Source organism: Phlebotomus papatasi, chromosome 1 (assembly GCF_024763615.1).
Source record: "Phlebotomus papatasi isolate M1 chromosome 1, Ppap_2.1, whole genome shotgun sequence".
NCBI lineage: Eukaryota > Metazoa > Arthropoda > Insecta > Diptera > Psychodidae > Phlebotomus > Phlebotomus papatasi.
In genome coordinates, this window is record NC_077222.1 from 37734843 (window position 1) to 37753019 (window position 18177).

General features: G+C 33.0%; 1 protein-coding gene across 1 annotated transcript in view; it reads left to right on the top strand.

Moving 5' to 3' along the window:
- Positions 1-4211: 4211 nt before the first annotated feature.
- LOC129799029 (MAP kinase-interacting serine/threonine-protein kinase 1) overlaps positions 4212-18177 on the top strand; it is a 74795-nt gene continuing 60829 nt past the window's right edge. The window contains exons 1-2 of the mRNA XM_055842624.1: positions 4212-5284; positions 14189-14371. Of these exons, the coding sequence (XP_055698599.1) occupies positions 5230-5284; positions 14189-14371 (238 nt within the window). The 5' untranslated portion in view covers positions 4212-5229. The remainder of the gene's footprint in view (positions 5285-14188; positions 14372-18177) is intronic.

The following is an 18177-nucleotide window of genomic DNA, read 5'->3' on the forward strand; positions in this document are numbered from 1 at the left end:
TCCTCAATGTCATGTAAAATTATAATCAAGAAAAGTCACATTTGAGTTACAATGTTGAATAAAGTGTTCAAAGATATTCTATGGTAGTTAACAGTCTATTAATGACAGGCTTCATTGTCGATAGAGTGAATTTCCCAAGAAAAGGTAGATTGGCGTAAACAAGCAAAATTAGCAGATAAATCGCATATTAGAGAAAATTAAGAAATGTCACAGGATTGAGAGTTTAGGGAAATTCCACGAAGTCTAATCTATTTTGATGATGAGCCGTTCTATTTTCACCCTATGTCTTCGATGAGGAAATAATTGCTTGAGAAACAGAGCAGAATGTGAGTGGAGGAGCACAATAAGAATCTCTGCCACACCTAATCAAAATGCGTCTTTTTGGAGTCTCACTTGGAGAGGTTACACTCTCAATCTGACAAAAAAGTGGGACTCATAGTACAATTGTTAGCATAATGTAGAAAGTGCGGCACACTCAGAAGACCAACTTATCAATTTTTGAGGGGTTTAAATACATCAGAAAATCTGACATGCTTGCTATTGTGGGTTACAATTAGAATGCGTTCTATTTATTTTGTGGCAACTTTTACTATTGCACTATTTTTAGATTTACTGTTGCTTTTGGAAGTCAATTTATTAATTTTTTAACCGATAGGTTACATTTGGTTTTTTGAAAACATTTTCAAAGAAGTTAAATATCCATAAATGACCTATCTTTCTCATATTTACATTTATTGTTTGTTCCTATGCTTTTATCTCATGCCAGAACATTCTAGAATGATCATTTCTCTACTAATTTTAGATTTTAAAATGCTTTTGTGATTTATCAATCAATATGATTTCTAGTAGCAGTACGCGTACGCACCAAAAGACCATGCGAAAAACTAATTCACGGAGAGTTCTATCTCGTAAATTCGAGCATTCCGCAAAGCTGGGACGTTTTGTGATCTCTTTTTCAATTCTGAAAATATTGTTTATAAGTAAGTTTATTTTATAAGTATAATACCGGGTTTGTATGGATTTAGAAAATACTTCAAAATTACTAGGCGAATAATTCGTAAATATAAACGTACCTATGACCAGAAATATCGCCATTTTGAACTATATCACTTTACTGGGATCATTTTTTAACCGATTTGATTGAATTTGGATTTTTTGGAAAGGTATTGAAATTTCGAATCCGGCTGTATCGGTCTTCATCGGTTAAGTACCGGTAATTGAATCATTTTTTTTTAGAAATTTTTATTTTTTTATTTGATCTTAAGTTTTTTCCCGAGCTGGAGGTCAAATTAAACAATTTTGCGTTATTATATAATAATATTTTAATAATTTAATAATTTTCAATAATATTTTATTGATCAATTCGATTTTTGACAAACCGATGTGATTTTTTGACTAACCAAAATGCTAATTCTAGTCTGCAGATTTAATAATCTTCATAATTGATTTTTTCAAGAATCTAAAGAAGTATTTTTCCTTATTTCAAGTATTTTGAAGGACTCTTATTGCCCCTAATTATTAAGGAAATAAATGCAATTCTGTCCCAGAATTAAAAACAATACAATTTATTACAATCGTCTTATCACAATTTGAGCTTATTCATTTTGAATATTTCATCATTCTATTATCAATTATTCACTTCGTGTAATATTACGAAATTAGAAAAAAGACTAAAATCCGTTGTTTAGAAGATACACTCAGTTTTTCAAATCAATTGTTTCTCCACTTGAGACTTGGTCAATTGAAAATGTGGCGTGGAAAATAACGTGTAAATGAATCGTGATTGGTTTGCTCTTTTAAAGTAACAATAATCCCAAGCAAATCACTTGGAAAATGACGTCAAACTTAGTGAAATTGCGGGAGAATTCTCGGGATGTCTATTGTAAACTCAAATGAAATGCATCTGTATTTAAAAAGAAGGTGGACGTGACAGAAGCAACGCATTCAACAATGCTTTTACAAAATGATTGCGTGAGGCTGGACACTATTATTGACTCATTCGAGATCATAAAAATATGTTAAGAATCTTGTTGATTATTTTTCACACTGACTCTTGGCTTCTTTAACCAATAACATGATCCAGTGCTACATCGAAGAAGAAAATCTTCGATGATTTTTGCGAATTTTCATATTATTCAGCTAAATGTGCTGGCAAGATCTTGGCTTAGCACGTGGTTTTCTCAAAGTTTACAAGCTCGGCGGATTTGAGAAATGCGCAATTTCTCACAGATATATTTTTTTGCAAGAGAGAAACAACAAAAATCAGTAAATACCAAATCGTCTGGTTAGAAAATAAAATCTGCGAATACATTGGAGAGCACCTTCTCGTACGATTGCTGACGTAATTTTAAATTTTGCTGATGGACTTGTTGGATCAAAAGCTTCTTATCATAATTTTCTTGCAATCTCTGGAGTTGGATTTGGAGTGGGTGGAAGTGCCGGAAGGACAGTAAATTGTCTCAGAAGAGGCGGAATTTGTGCGAAAATTTATTTATCTGCCCTTTCAAGTCATAAATCATTTGTGTTAGATGAAAAATTTTAAATAGAATTTCACCACAGTCGCAGCTGCTGAATGGTGGGAGCTGTGAGCTTTGCCAGCAAAACCGGCTGGTCGCGGCGTTAATAAAAACTTAAAAGCTTCCTCACTAAAAATATGGCTTTATACTTTATAATTAATAAGATATCAGTATATAAATTTTAAGATTTTATGTAACTTTACTACCAGGATTTCTTGCGTTAAGTATTATTAAAATAATGTGAGATTCTGATGTTTTGTCACATTCATATGGTAAGGTGTTTAATATTACTTCACGATTTTACAAAAAAATTAGTAACTTTAATCTTTAGATAGAAATGTGTAAACGTATGGGTGAAAATGGGTTTACTTTAAAAAGAGAAGTAGAGTCAGCATTTTGGGTACATTTGAGCTCTTAACTATTCGAATTTTGTAAGTTTTCGTCACTAATTTTGTAACGATATCTTTTAAAGTAGGATAAGATAGGGTAATTCGGAATCACGTCTATTTTGGAATTTTGAGATTGGTCAAAGGGAAAAAGGAAACTACGAAGAAGTACAAGACTTTGCATTCGAGATTATTTCTTCGTTGTTTTTTTCCTTTTGTCATCTTAAACTGTTAGGAAATCTCACACTTCCGAATTACACATGATTCCAAATTACCTCTCTTACCCTAGTAATCTATGTAGAGGAGCATTTCACCAAATAAGACAATTATTATTTCATTATTCTAGCTTACAACAAAATACATATTTCATAATTCATATTTGGGATCTTTATTGGTTTTATACTTCTATTGATTTTTTGATTTCAATATAATGGATCAAATTAGATAAATCTTAGTATTTAGAATGTACGACATGTTCAAAGATTTGCGAAATACGGTCAAAGGAACAACTATTTGCATTTTAAGAACACGTGTCATGACCTGTTGGCACCCTTATTATTAATCGTATCGGGATATATTGTTAGAATGTGATCCCCTGTTGGAAGAATCTGCTTAGTCCATTGTAGACCACCCAGAATCGCCTTCCCCGCGATGTGGATGCTTCTTCCGTTCCCCTGGAGTTTTTTGGGTAGAGGCGGTGCATTATGTTACGTTTTATCACAGTGAAAATGTTTTTCGTGACATTCAGTTGCTTCCACCGGGCGGGACTTGAACTCGCAACTGTGAGAGTCGAGTCAGAGATCTCATCTGCCCAATACCCAACGGTCTTGCCTATTGCGCCACTGACATCCCTGGTGTGTTACATGGAAAACGTCATATTATTTGAATTTTATTGGATACATATTTTGATAAATTGCCAATAGGTGGTCCCTGCTGAACGGGTGTTCGCTTGGCCCTAGCATTTCGAACAATGATCAGACCCAATTGAACTAAACAAATTTAAAAACTGCAGTTTTCCGTATAAAAATAAATAAGAGCTAGTTGATAAAGGTAAGGTTTCAACCGCCGGCGACAGTAAGGCTGCTGCTGTGCAGCCTTTTGAAATTTATCGACTCACACCTCATGGTGAGTATTCTCAGCAAAGAAAGAAAAATACAAATATCCGACATTGCGCACGTACACATAAATGGTGAGTGGTTCGATTTGGAGATGTGAGCCACAAACAACATGGACGACCGTGTATGTATACGAATTTGCTTTATATGTATGCGAATGGGAGCCGCTTGAGAGAGGTATCGGCCGAGGTGCTACGTGAATTGCGCTTTAGTCGGAATTCAACCATCAAAGGGATTGTGTGTAAAATGGAGCGGTAGCTAAATTGAATGAAACATCGGCCTTTGTCCGCTATTTTAGCGTTTATTTAACATCATTTTCGAAAATCTTGCGCGAGTTTTTGTGAGTGTTTTTGATTGAGAAAGGAAAAAAGAGCCATCGAGAGCATTTTGAGAAGGCTATTAGTGCAGATATTGGATGTGCAAAGAAGTTACAGCAGTGTAGAAAATACGTCAAAACCCACGAAATTGGTGCAGCAGAGAGAAGAAGAAGAAATCGATAAAATTATTTTTTTCTTCCTCTACCAAAACTACATTGTTTGTTTCCAACACATCAGCCAGATCCATTTGGAGAACATTTGGTTTTGATTCTTTTTCCTAAACATCAAGTTTTCGATGACAGATTGACTCCAAAAACCGAGACTTTTGAGAGATATTTCCAAGGAGGAGAGAAAGAAAAATTGGAGCATCCCCTAAAAAAAAGCAGATTATATTGGAAAAAAAATCAGAAGTCATTTGACACTTTTCCGTCAATTGACCGATGAGGAAATTCTTGAAAAAGTAGAAGCGGCAAAGGAATTTAATAAGGAAGAGCTCGATTTTGAGAGTGTTTGAAATACATTTCATCATATTTCTTCACTTTCTCGGTGGAGAGCAGAATAGAGAAAAACACACAGAACATCTCTTTGACAAAGAACAAAAATAAAAAGGTCCGCTCGCAACAGAAAGACACCTTTGAGGAAGATTATAAATCTCACAATCTCCTAGTGACTCCTTCAGAGATCAGTTTTTCTTATATATAGTAATTGTCCAGTTTAATAAGAGCGACATCCGTGATACAGTACAATCTTTGATACCTTCTTTTCACTGTTGATTAGTTTTTTCTTTCTTCGATAAGAACGGTTTTTCTTTTTGCTGAAGAACTTGTGTGTGCATTTCCCAACTATTTTTGAATATTGTAAAAAAAAAAGACCCCAGTTCTGTGCATTCAACAATATGGTGGAGCGAATTCTGGAGGAATCTGACGTGAACGTCATTTCCATAGCGAATGGTGAGTACCTTCTTTTTTTGTCTTGTCACATCACATCATCAGTTAATTCGCGTTCTCGCGAGGCGGCCGTTTCATCTGCCGCCTCAGCTCACAGCTCTGGGTGGGCATGCAAAAAAAAACGGATTTTTGGGGACCTTCCCATATCCTTTACTACGATGTAGCTATTGCACCGTGTTGTGCATCATCCGGTACTTTTCCGTAGCCCTATGTTTGGCCGTTGGGACCACTGTGAGGAACAGATGAGGGAATAATCGTAAATTTTATCGGTATATGTACCTTTTCCATCGTTTTTCCTCTTGCTACGCAATTCCGTTGAGATGGTATGAGTGTAGTGTGCGTCAAATTCAAGTTTCTCCCAAAGAGAAGGTATGAGCGAATGAATCCGAAAGAGTCTTATTGGATTTGCCTTTGGTGTAAGAGAGAAAAAGACAAAACCGGGTTTGATTGGCAGGGTTGACAAAGCCGTTTCCAACTGAATTTGGCCCTACTTGAAAATAAAACGACGCTAAAGGAAAGGGTGGTTTGGGGGTGACCTTCGAAGGAACAGAATAGGTCCTATCAATTGACTTATTAATTTTCGAGAACAACACCAGAGATATCACACAAAACGTTCATATAATATATGAAGAATTGATTGAATGGTTCTATAACGAACATACATATAAGAAAAGCCCCTATATAGCAAAACAAAAGAAGTACCAAAAGGGAAGAGTGAATATATATCGAACAGCTGGTTCCTATTTCTGTCCTTCTGAGAATTACCCAGAAATTTTCTTTCACACCTAAATGCATCAAATGACTAAATCAGTTTTCATGGGGAATTTTCCTCAATTGACACATAAAATGAGAAATCTAATGTCATTTTGTTTTTTAGGGGAATGATTAGTGAAATTTGTCAGTTACAAAAACGGTAAAATAGAAAAAAATAAATGAATAAATTGTGCCAATGCACAAATATAAAAAAGGGGTAACAAACCGAAAAAATACTTCGCTGAATGCTCGTATTTACAAATTTATTAAAATGATCTATACTAAATAATAATAATAATGGGCCTTATTATATTATATTGTCAATAGGCTTGGGTTAAGCCTTACTCGCCTTATACGGACTTCAGACCTAAGGCTTAGCAATATGGCTTAACTTATCTTATTTCTTATCAGTCAAGGTTTTTGCAAAAATATGACTTAGGATTGAATATTATGGGTAAATAACTCTGGTTAATTCTGAAAAATCAATAAAACTGGTTACTGTTTTGAAATTTAAGACTTTCAGAACTGGGCTAAACCTAAAGTCTGAAGCCAGCATTAGGCGGTCTTCAGACTAGAGTTCCCAGTTCCCGAAGATTCCAAAATCATAAATAGCGAGCAATTTCATTGCTTTTCGAGAGCCTAATAGGTAATTTGTCTTTAACAATCCAATCCTAAGTTAAATGTTTCCGAAAAATCGTGATTGATAAGGAATTAGAGGAGTTAAGCCATTTGGTTAAGCCTTATGCCCTAGACACACTTACGACTTAAGCCGAGAGACGACTTAGTGGAAAATTATGGAAATGTAGTTTAACCATTATTTCTAATATAATGACGCTAAGCCCTCTCTCGGCTAATCCTCTAGTCTGTCAAGGCCCTTAGGTCTGAAGCCCGTATTACTCACAGGAACCTCTAAATAAATGTTTAACCCATTCCTTACCATGGTATTACACATCATACGCAAATTGAGTGATTTTAGATGATTTATTCCTGGGCAATTGTTATCCGAATTGCTGTCGAGAATGGATTTTTAGTAACTTTAGTCCTTCAATTACTTGGGAAAATAGCCCGACAGAGTTGACAGTACATTTTGTTATTGTTTTTTTTGCTTCACGGAAGGTCATGCAAAATTTTTGCTCAAAATGGCGGACGGAAAATTTGACCTCCCATCGAATTTGTTGAAATTGGCCTTTTTTCTCTTTCCTGATTTGAATTGTGGTTGCCGATTTGTTTTCTTGGATAGTTACTCTACCTAAATCTATAGACTTTGTAGTGAATTAATGTAAAAAAAAATAAAATCAGTTAGACCGTCTTTAGACTGGAGGTTTAGTCCAGTTCCGGAGGTTTTCAAAACCTTAAACAGCAACCGATTTTATTGATTTTTCAAAATGTAATAGGTCATTTGCCCTTAATAATCCAATCCTAAGTCAAAATTTTCACATTCATGTCAAATAAGACATTAGAGAAGTTAAGCCATATGGCTAAGCCTTAGGTCTGAAGCCCGTATTACCGTTAAAACGTGTGTTTAACAGCGGCTCCCCGCGCCCCAATAATAGATAATATTTTTTTCTTTTCAAAAAATTAATCTTTTAATCTGTAAGAAACTAATTCCAAAATATGAACATTCTATCTCAAGTATTTCTAGTACATTGACTGAATGGGTTAGGAAATATTACTGAAAATAATTGACTATTTGAAAAATTGGTTACTCCTAATAATGGCATTCGAAGCCTGGTTCTAAGCCTAATTTCAAATATTTGAAATAAGAATATGTTTTGTAACGAGTAATTTAACCATAGAAAGTTAATCTGAATGTACTTTTAGTTTTAAATGAAACAAGTTCGCAAGCATCCAGTATGTAAATAGGTCTGGATTTGATCTTTATTTTTTTGTTCTAAAGAAATGAATAAAGAATCAAATAAAAGGATTTTTGGTTATTGAATGTAGAAAAAAGGACGCTACTTTTACTAAGAAATTTCATTCTGATCATAATTATTATTTTACAATTTCTTTTTTTTTGTAGTTAGACCATACTTAATATCAAATTCTACATTAACTTGATTACTTAAGAGAAAGAGACCCAAAATCTTTGATATTTGAGATTGAGGGTAGTATAACTTAAAATGTTTCGAATTAACTTATTGAGCGAATAAGAGAGAATGAGAACCTTAAATTGACTGATACAATAACCTAGGGAAACTAGGGAAACTATAGTTCTTACAAGTGAGATTTCTGAATATGCAATAAGGGGATGGGGTTATTACAAGTTATTTGGAATTGACTGAACTGAATCTCACTGTAAGCAATTTAAACATCATTTATGCCAGAAAATTTGTGGTAATATAGAGGTAGTTCAATCAAATCCTTCTATAACAAAGCGAGTGCTCTACCCTTTAATCTATTTCGTGCCATGCCACATTTCGAAAAATAATTTCGTGTTAATTGTTTAAATTAACAAACTTGTCGAGCAGTCTAATATCAACTATTTCAGAAAGTTGTTTTTCTTAGCTTTAAACCTATTTATATATTTTTTTACAATAGATTTAAAATGTTTTATAAGTTGATTCAAGAAAGGATGGTAATGAGTTAAGAAAAAATAAAACAAAATAAAAACCGTTAGAATTTGTTGGAGACAATAAATCTGAGCCTAATTTAAATGGATTAAAATCGGAACATCGGATGCTTAAAGAAACCGACATCTATAAAATCTTAATCTTGAATCTCATACTGTATTATTTGTTCTGAAATTATTTTATTAATAACAATTTAAACCGATTAATAAAACCTGCTCAAAATAACCTTGGCTTGAGTACATTTGAATTTTTGAAAATTTTATCAATTGTTTGTTTATTGACGTATTCAACCAATTGGGAAAAATAGAACTTGTCCGAAATTTAAAATTTCTCATATCAATTTTGCGAATTGACAGGGGTTCAATTCATTCTGAGCAATTTATCAAGAGACCCCATGATAGATATATTTTTATTTTAAATAATTATATAATGTTAATGTCTAGGCTTTATTAAAAAACAATTTAATAAAGCACTTTATCTGTCTAAATTATATGAAAAATTATTTTATTATCTTTTTTGGTTCATAAAAAATTGAAAATTGTAAAAAAACCAAATAAAACATAGTTTTGGATGGGAAAGGAGGGGGTGGGGGAAACAAGACTGTCCTAGATAATGTTAACTTATGGAGGGGGGTCATCGAAGACTGGAAGTCGATATCTCTTACCGTTTGGCTTCTAGCCGTGTCACAAGTTGACAAAAAGTGGATTATATAACTGCTCTTTCTTTAAGTTCGAGCAGTAAAATATTGAAGGTATTGAACCCTTGTAAATTTTCATATGGTATATGTAGAGGAACCTGGGGCAGCACCGAACGCAGAGTAACACCGGATACTGCGAATTTTTAATTAGATAATAGATTACAGAAGACGGGACCCGAATAGATACTATAAGGATATTTCTCAACTGAAGAAATGTTCGTCATAGTCTAAGTTGTTTAGAAAAAAAAATCATACTGTTCGGTGCTACCCCATGTTCTTTGGTACCTCGGTTTTCCCTACTCAAATTTAGTGTTATTTGTTTTGAATACTTAAGGCTAATAATCTTTTATAATAATAAAATAATCTCCACAAGATATAGAAAAATAAAAAAAAGAGATGCACTTTCGAGATATTTCATAAAAAATACAAAAATACAAGGTAAAGAATATTTATGGCAGGTTATGAAAACTTATCATCTGATAAAATTTGCGCGGCGCTTATTTTGTTCAATTATGTGATCATCACCAATTTAAATGATCTTTCTTAGAGAAATCTAGTGATGTCTTTTGTGACTTCAAAAGAAATTATCCTCCGGGTGGGGGGGGCGGTGAGTGAAGGTTATGCTAATGATCCTAGGATCGACTTAATGGGGGGTCCCCTTAGCTCTTTTGTCCCTATCTCTAACAGGTTCGCCTGTAGACGTTGCGTCATTTTCGCAAATCGTGAGATCAGATGAAAATTTTGAAGTATCGATAAATCAAAGGATTACATATATTGCCCGCTCTGCAGAGTTAGAGCAATAAAAAAGAGAGAAAATTCTCTCTCTCATCGCGAAAAGCGCAGAGACATCGACGAATGGCTTTTTGGTGTGTTTTGCAAGGCCAAATTGCATAATTTTCTATTTTGCGGTCGATGACACGAACACAGTTCAGAGCGTTCATCGCTTCAAATCCACTTCTCGTTGCATTTATATCAAATTTTAATTGAACACCATACAATTTATTTCCCATTCTCTTGACATTTGATGTTTAGAGCTTATAGCTCTTTTTTTTTTACTTCTCCTCTAATTCACAATTTATACCTCACGATCATAGAGGGAATTCATCTCGAAAAACTAACATTTCATTTCCGTTGTATATCTGCGGGAAAATATCTATATATTTTACTGGAAAATCTCCGTGTGCAATCAATCGATATTGAAATTGGGCAGAAAGAGGTAGAGGGTCTAATGGAGGCACCAGAAGCGAATTGGAATTATGTATCTACTCATTAACTTTTGGGACATAATTTTAGGAATATTCATTTTAAAATCGATTATACAGGAAATGTTGAAGATTTATAAGATACAGCATTATCTATTCAGAAGTCATTTGGACGACTTGATAGAATTTTGTAAAGCAGATTTGAAGAAGATGGTGTTCTTCCATCGAAAGAAGAACACCAGAAAGTTCTTGGTTATATATTAAATATTTTAATCTTTTAACATTAAGTAATCTTGAAATTTAATCAAATTGAAATGGTTCAAAAACTACTGCTTATTCATTGAACAAATGAGGTCTTCAACTTTTGCATTCTTGCATTTTATTTGGTTAGATCTATAACTTTGATTATACTCGCAAAATGGATTATTTTAATCTCGATTTTCCATCAAAAGAAACTAACACAAATAACAGCCAATAGCATTTAGCAGAAGTCAGCCATGTTTTGTTCGTCTGCTATTCAAAAACTTTTAATTTTTTATATGTGCTTAATCATTTTTTATTGGCTAGAATTTTATTTGAAAAATCCATGAGAAAAATAACTTTTCTAAGATTTTGTATTATTGGTATTCTTAGGGAGAGGATGGGGCTACATTTATATACGATTTTTTCACATATTTCTAAAGGAAGTTGGGCCTTTCTATAAATTAATTTAGATCCATAATAAATTGTTTTACAGTAGACTCTCGCTCAATCGGCTCTTTCTCAATCGGGCGAAAAATTTTGTTGACAATTTTCACGTTTAATTATGCAGCTAATTTGCTCAAATTTGCTGTAGTTCTTCCTATTTCATTGTGATTCTTTATAATTGAGTGGTTTTTGTGGAATTTACAGGCTTTGACGCCCAAATCTATCGATAAACCGAATGACATTTTGCCCAAAATGCCCAATTGAGAGAGAGTCTACTGTATCTATATAAATTAAATTATGTTAAAGTCCAGTTTTCTTTAGAAATATGCGAAAAATTGTTTATCAATGTAGCCCCACATCTCAAAATAGCCTCACTCCCACCTTATCCTTTTCTGATGGTGTTTTGATTTTTTACTTCACAGAAAATTTGTTAGTAAAATTACAAATCTCATAGTAAATCTTCATAGCATTTTGGTACTGAGAAAATATCTAAATTAAAGCATAAATCACACCTAATTAAATATTCAATTCCATTAAATTTTTTGTTGCTTGGCTAAAGATTTGAAAGTGTGTATGTAAAGCTTGTATACAACGCGTAAAGATTAAAATATTTAATTATTTAATATTTAATTTTAATTATTTAGACGATTAAATTGTTATACGGTCCACAGATTTAAGGCTTAGCCACGGCTTAGCTTTTACAATATCTTTTATTTTCTTTCAAACATTTTAATTTAAAATGTATTAAGAGTAAGTAATCCATTCGATTTAAAAATAATCACTAAAATTATGCGTTTTTTGAATTTCTAGACCTTCTGGAACCGCATTAAACTTAATCGGATGCGAAATTTAAGCTTTCTTTAAATTTTGTTGAAAACTGTTCAACCTATAAATTCTGAAAATCATGAAACAAAAGGTTATATAAAACGTTATTTCTGTTAATTATTTATTTATTTCATTTATTGTGCTTACACTAGAGTCCTTTTCAAGTAATTATATGTTTTGCATTTATGCGGCCACCGCCGTCTTTCATTTTAATTAAATTTTTTCACTTTAATTCACGTTATTTCACTTTAACTTCAAATTACAAGTCTTTAATTTTGACCCTAAATGTTTCCCTTAAATTTTTAAGGTGTCTAATAGGGGTACTTCTTTGAAATAAGTTGGAACAATTTTTCATAAAAAGAATCGGTTTCACATAGTCGTTGAGGCCCTAATTCCCCGATAGAAAGTTAACAACAGGTAAAGAGTTAACAACCTGATTTATTTAATATTAGCTTAGTCAATTTTCTAGTACCCTGAAATTAGTAAAAACTAATGAAATTATGAGACTGGGCTTACAAAAGAAATTTTTGTATTTGTTAGGTTTAAAAATAATTTATGAATAATTTCAAAAATAAAGCGCTCTTATATCCGATAACCAGGTGGCAGCCAAAATCCCGAAAGCCAAAATTCCGAAAGCCAAAATTCCGTAAGCCAAAATCCCGAATTTTGAAAATCCTAAAAGGGGTGAAATTATATGGAGGAAAATGTTTAGAATAATTTCATAGGACGAGATTTCCCTTTGCCTCCAGCAAGCGCGGCTGTAATCATGGGAGTAGCTGTGACACTTTTCAGAATTCGGGATTTTGACTTTCGGGATTTTGGCTTTCGGGATTTTTGCGTTCGGGATTTTGGCTTTCGGAATTTTGGCGTTCAGGATTTTGACCGGGACCCCGATAACCGTATCCAAAAATTACATTTCTGAAGGAAAAGAGGAACAAGGAACAGGAGGGCATGGGGGTAATGTCGACTTCAGACTGGAGGTTTAGCTCAGTTCCCGAAGGTCTCATAAATCTAAATAACAAGCAATTTTATTGATTTTTCATAATCTAATGAATCATTTGCCCTTATAATCCAATCTTAAACAACAATTTTTTAAAAAATTGTGCCTGATTGAGAATTAGGACAGTTAAGCCAGATGGCTAAGGGCCTTGACAGACCTGAGGATTAGCCGAGAGACGGCTTGGTGTAGTTATATTAGAAATAATGGTTAAACTACATTTCCATCATTTTACACTAACTAAGTCATCTCTTGGCTAAAATCGTAAGTGTGTCTAGGGCATAAGTCTTAGGTCTGAAGCCGGCCTAACTTTGGAAAGATTTATCAGTGATCAATCCCTTACACGAAATAACGTAACTCTAACTGACCCTTAGTAAATTAATTACTTTATGAACCGATGGGTTTACTTCTCAAGAAATTGTTTATTTTTGTCAGAAAAAATTATAATTTTTTCAGTAAAAAATTTTTAAAGTGCATTGAATTTCTGCATCCACTTAATGGTGTTTTTTTATTCAAATGTTTCACTTTAAATGCTATCAGACACGAATATGACTCTTGATGACTTTAATCTAAAGTCGAGACACGAAAATTGCTTTGCCTAATTCATAATTTCCTATTCATTTGCATATTGCATTCAAGTGCAAGAATATTTTCTTATCTTTCGAATAAAGTTTATTTAACTTTCCAACTTTGAAAAAAAGAGCTACGCACAGTGCTTTAAAGGTAGAGAAAGGGTTCAAATTTAGTCAAAGATCCTCATCTATACTTTTCCCCTCGATCCAACTCTGAACTTAACTGAAAATTGAGCTCTGATGAGAATTTGAGAAAGAAGGGAAAAATTTACAAACTGGTTATTTGAGTGTGTGTTTGATATAATGCACTTTGTGCATTTTATGTGAAAGAGAGGGACAATGGGGTCGTGGATTTCAGTGAATGTGTTCTCTCTTGAAGTTGAAAAAGTATGGTGATGTAAATGCATTTTCCATCTATGTAGAGTTGCAATTGAATTTTTGCATCACGAGTTTTTCCACCCATGATTTGAAATGGTGAAAGATGATGAAAAGTGCTGGATTTCTCTCGTCCAGTTTGCACAAAAAAAAAAACTAAAACATTAAATACACATGATTTTCTTTAGCAATTTCCTCTGACACTCCCTTGTTTTCTTGTCTTTGGCAGTTTCTCACGCCGAAGTTACGCGTTACAGCAGCGAGGAAATTTCTGGAAATGAATCCACGGAGACGCGTGTCCTTACGGAAACGGAGAGGCAGGCTGACTTTAATCGGCACAAGGAGGAAATGAAGAGGAAGCGCCGCAAGAAGAACCGAACCAGCTCGTCTCTCCAATCATCCACCTTTCAGGGTAAGTTTAAATTTAAACAATTCCTCAATATTGCTATATATTCTCTCTAAATCTCCTGTAAATTACTCACACGAACTTCCTCTACCTTTTCCAATAAAATGAACGCTTGTTGTTTACAAAAGAAGCCTTATTCCCTATCTATTTGATGTAATTCGGATTTTATAATCACTGATACTGTTACTTTAAGAGCGGCTTTATTGCCAAAGATAAGAGAAATAAGCCGAACTGGTACTAGATTTCTTGGAATTGTTTGAAAATTTAGACTGTAAATAATCATTTCATAACAAAAACCGCTCCTTAAATCTCAAATCACTTAAAACTTTTAGCATTTTTAAACATCCAAAGAACTGTATAACACAACTTAGGGATTTCATGCATTTTAAAGACTTATGCACAAGCTGTGAAGCGGGTATATTGGCATTTTGCCGCAGAGGTCGGTCGTGAGGTCGGCGGCACACTCAGAAACTTCAAGAGAAATAAAATTTATTTATTTAAAAGGATGTTGCTTTAATAAAAAAAGTAGACAAAGCGTCCCATTCTCTGCAAAATGCTCGAAATCATGACTTAGAAGGTATACCACAAAAATGCTTTCCATGATTTACTCTTTACCGGTTCATAACTAATTTTGATCGTTTTATATATCACTCTAAATATCCTCCAAAATATAGCTTAGGAGTAGCCAGGAGTAGAACAAATAATTTTCTAATAAAAATCAGTTATCGGTTCGTAATAGACTGGATCTGATTTAGACATCTCAAAAATTCCAAGACTACAAGGAGTCGATACATGACCCTTTTCGGTTAAGTAATACGCTTTTTCTTAAGTCTCTTTGACCTTTGACTTTGAAATATCCCTATTAAGAATGATTCAGGTGGATTTTTGTCGGCATATTAACGGTTCTTATAGGCTTATAGGGGATCCTACGAAGGTCCCGAGTCGGAATTCGGAATACATATAACTCAAAATCGAGGGATTATATATGTATACTGGTCTCTCTGTGGAGTTCGAATAGTAAAAAATAATAACAGACTCATTACAATGTTGAGAATCGACCGTCCTTACTTCTTTACGTTTTTATTGGACCGAGATTACGACCCTTAGTTGTGCCCATCCTCAGGGCTTATATACAATTTCTAAATTATGAAAATACAATTTAGAAAAGCACTTGAAATAAATAACAGTTGATCACCAATATTTTTTATTAGTCAATCATCCACTGCTGATAGATGAAGAGAGCAATGTATAGTGTAATTTAAAGTTGATGGTGATAAAATTTATGTGTACAATTGTTCTCTCAATTTTTGATGTGAATTGTTGAAGAATTTATTTAAAGTGCTCTTCAGTATCTACTGCATTTTGGCCCTGAAGAAGGTCCCAGCCAAGTACAGAAATGTCGGCTAATAAAAACATAAAGAAGAGTAAGAAACTTTAGACCGATATTCTAACGTTTATATTAACCAGATTGAAGAATCTTCAAAATTCTTCAATCAATACAAGATTAATGAAAAGATGATTTTTAGAAAATACGATTAAACAAACCCATGTTTAGTCCTGTCAATATAAATTTTGTAAAATTATTTCTCACTATTTTGTCATTTTTATTAAAAAATAAAAGAATGATTTTAAAAAAATAATAAATGAGGCAAGCATAGATGGATCCTGGAATATAAAAATGGTCATATCATATACCTTACATGTGACTGCCTCAGCCTGTGTAAGGCAGTATTATTTCAGAATGCTGTTTTGGGATAGAAGATACCCCGGTTAAATTCGGAATATATCCAAAGAATACTCTTATACGTAATGGGCTTTTTGGACTCTCGATTTAGCATTGTCTATTTTTTCTTTTAGATATCGCTCCCTCGTTAAAATCTAAATTTAAATGTAACCCATTTAAGAAGTTTTACATTTCCATTTTTAAACCACTAATGTTTGCCTTGTTTCGTATTTGGAGCCTTAAGAAATTTGCATCTTCAAGGATCTCTATCGCAGAATGTAAATCACTCTTTAAAGATAAATTTACATACATACACAATGAATTTCTCAGTTAAATGATTAATCTTAACATCTTTCAATAAGCCTACAGAAACTCATTCATGTTCTTTAATAAAGATCCTTGACTTTACATCACAAAACTTATTTGAGTCAATAACTTTTTTGAGTTCAATACTTTTTTGTATTGAACCTCAATACAATTAATCTAAAATAGGAATGTTGAATTTCAATATTTTTTTCGGGATAACACCTCATTGTGCAGCAAGCCAATTTCGCGATTTTTTGAACTAAAATATATTAGCTCAGGAATTAATCGAAGTCCTACAAAAAGTAGGGGGAGGCTTTGATGTTTCGCATACAAAAATGATGTCCAAGTTAAGTAATTTTTTCTGACTACAACACGAACCGTATCAATTCACCAACTATGCCAAAAAAACCTCTTACTTACTAGGTTCAAAATCCTATCTCACAAAATCCTGGGAAATCCTCACATTTTTCTCTAGAAGAAAATGAAAATTTAATGGCGATTTGTCCGATAGTTCAATCAAGTTTCTATTTTCGCATATAATTTACATCACTCAAAAACGTCCCATTTTCACCGTAAATTTTGCACCCGACATTAAAAGTTACACATCATTGTTTAGACGGAACTCTAGTCTATCTGATTAAATAGTTTATGTGAGGAATAATATCTTTTAATATTACTTTTATGAAGATTTGTAAAAGGCATAATTTTATACACTGAGGAATCCATTTTCTTTCTTTGATTTTCAAATTCCATGAAAATGTCACTTTGGCAACCCCAAAATGTATGTGGAAATTTGAAGGTTATGTTGCATTGACGTCCGCAACACACAAGTGAGGTTATGTTAGAACATTAAAATTATAGTGTTGCCAGATTCACTATGCGATACATAATAATTCTTAATATCCGATCGATGAATATGGGTCAAGTTTGCGAATTTTTTTCCACCCACAAAAACGGCCTTCTTCATTCCAAGAGGTTTTTATACAAATTTAAACCCTAATAACCCCTCTACATCCTGTGATAGTAGTTTTCCAAAAAAAGTGATATCAATTGTGCAAAATTGTACAAAATATTACACATTAAAATTACAGTTTTGCACCTGTTTTTAATTTTTGTTTCCTGAAACTAGGAAAAAAGAATTAGACACCCAATTTTTTCAGGAGAGGTGGGATTTAAGAGTAGCTATTAAAATATATAGCCATATGTGAGATTCATAAAGGAATACGGAAGAAATACGAAGTGTTTGATGGTAGCGTATATGCGAAACATCAAAGCTTCCCCCTATCCTAGATTTGTACATCTTTATAGTTTGTAAATATCCAAAAAAATGGGATTTTTATCGGTTTTAAGTAATTAAAAAAATGCTTTTCCCAGTATATCCATATTTTTTTTTGTACTCAGTGTTCCAAAAGATGCAAAAGAGTTAATTAATCTTTAAATTTAAATGTTGTCGCCAGGATATTTTTGAACTATTAACTATTGAAAATTTGAGATAAGAGTGATTCATCGATTGTTGTCGATCGATGATTGTCTAGCTTTATTTCGAACCTGTATGCATTGTTGTTAAGTAAAAGTTTAGGAAGTTTTTAAACTATTGCATTCAGATGATTAAAGTTAAATGTCATTAATATGCGCTCAAAAGTGAAATTTAAGATTTTTTATAAGTTAAATGTGCATATGATTTTCATAATTTAGTTCGGCTAAAGTACTGCTTTTTATCAGTAAATAAACCAAATTTATAATTTCATTATTAAAGATTTTTGAAATTGCTACCTTCAAATTT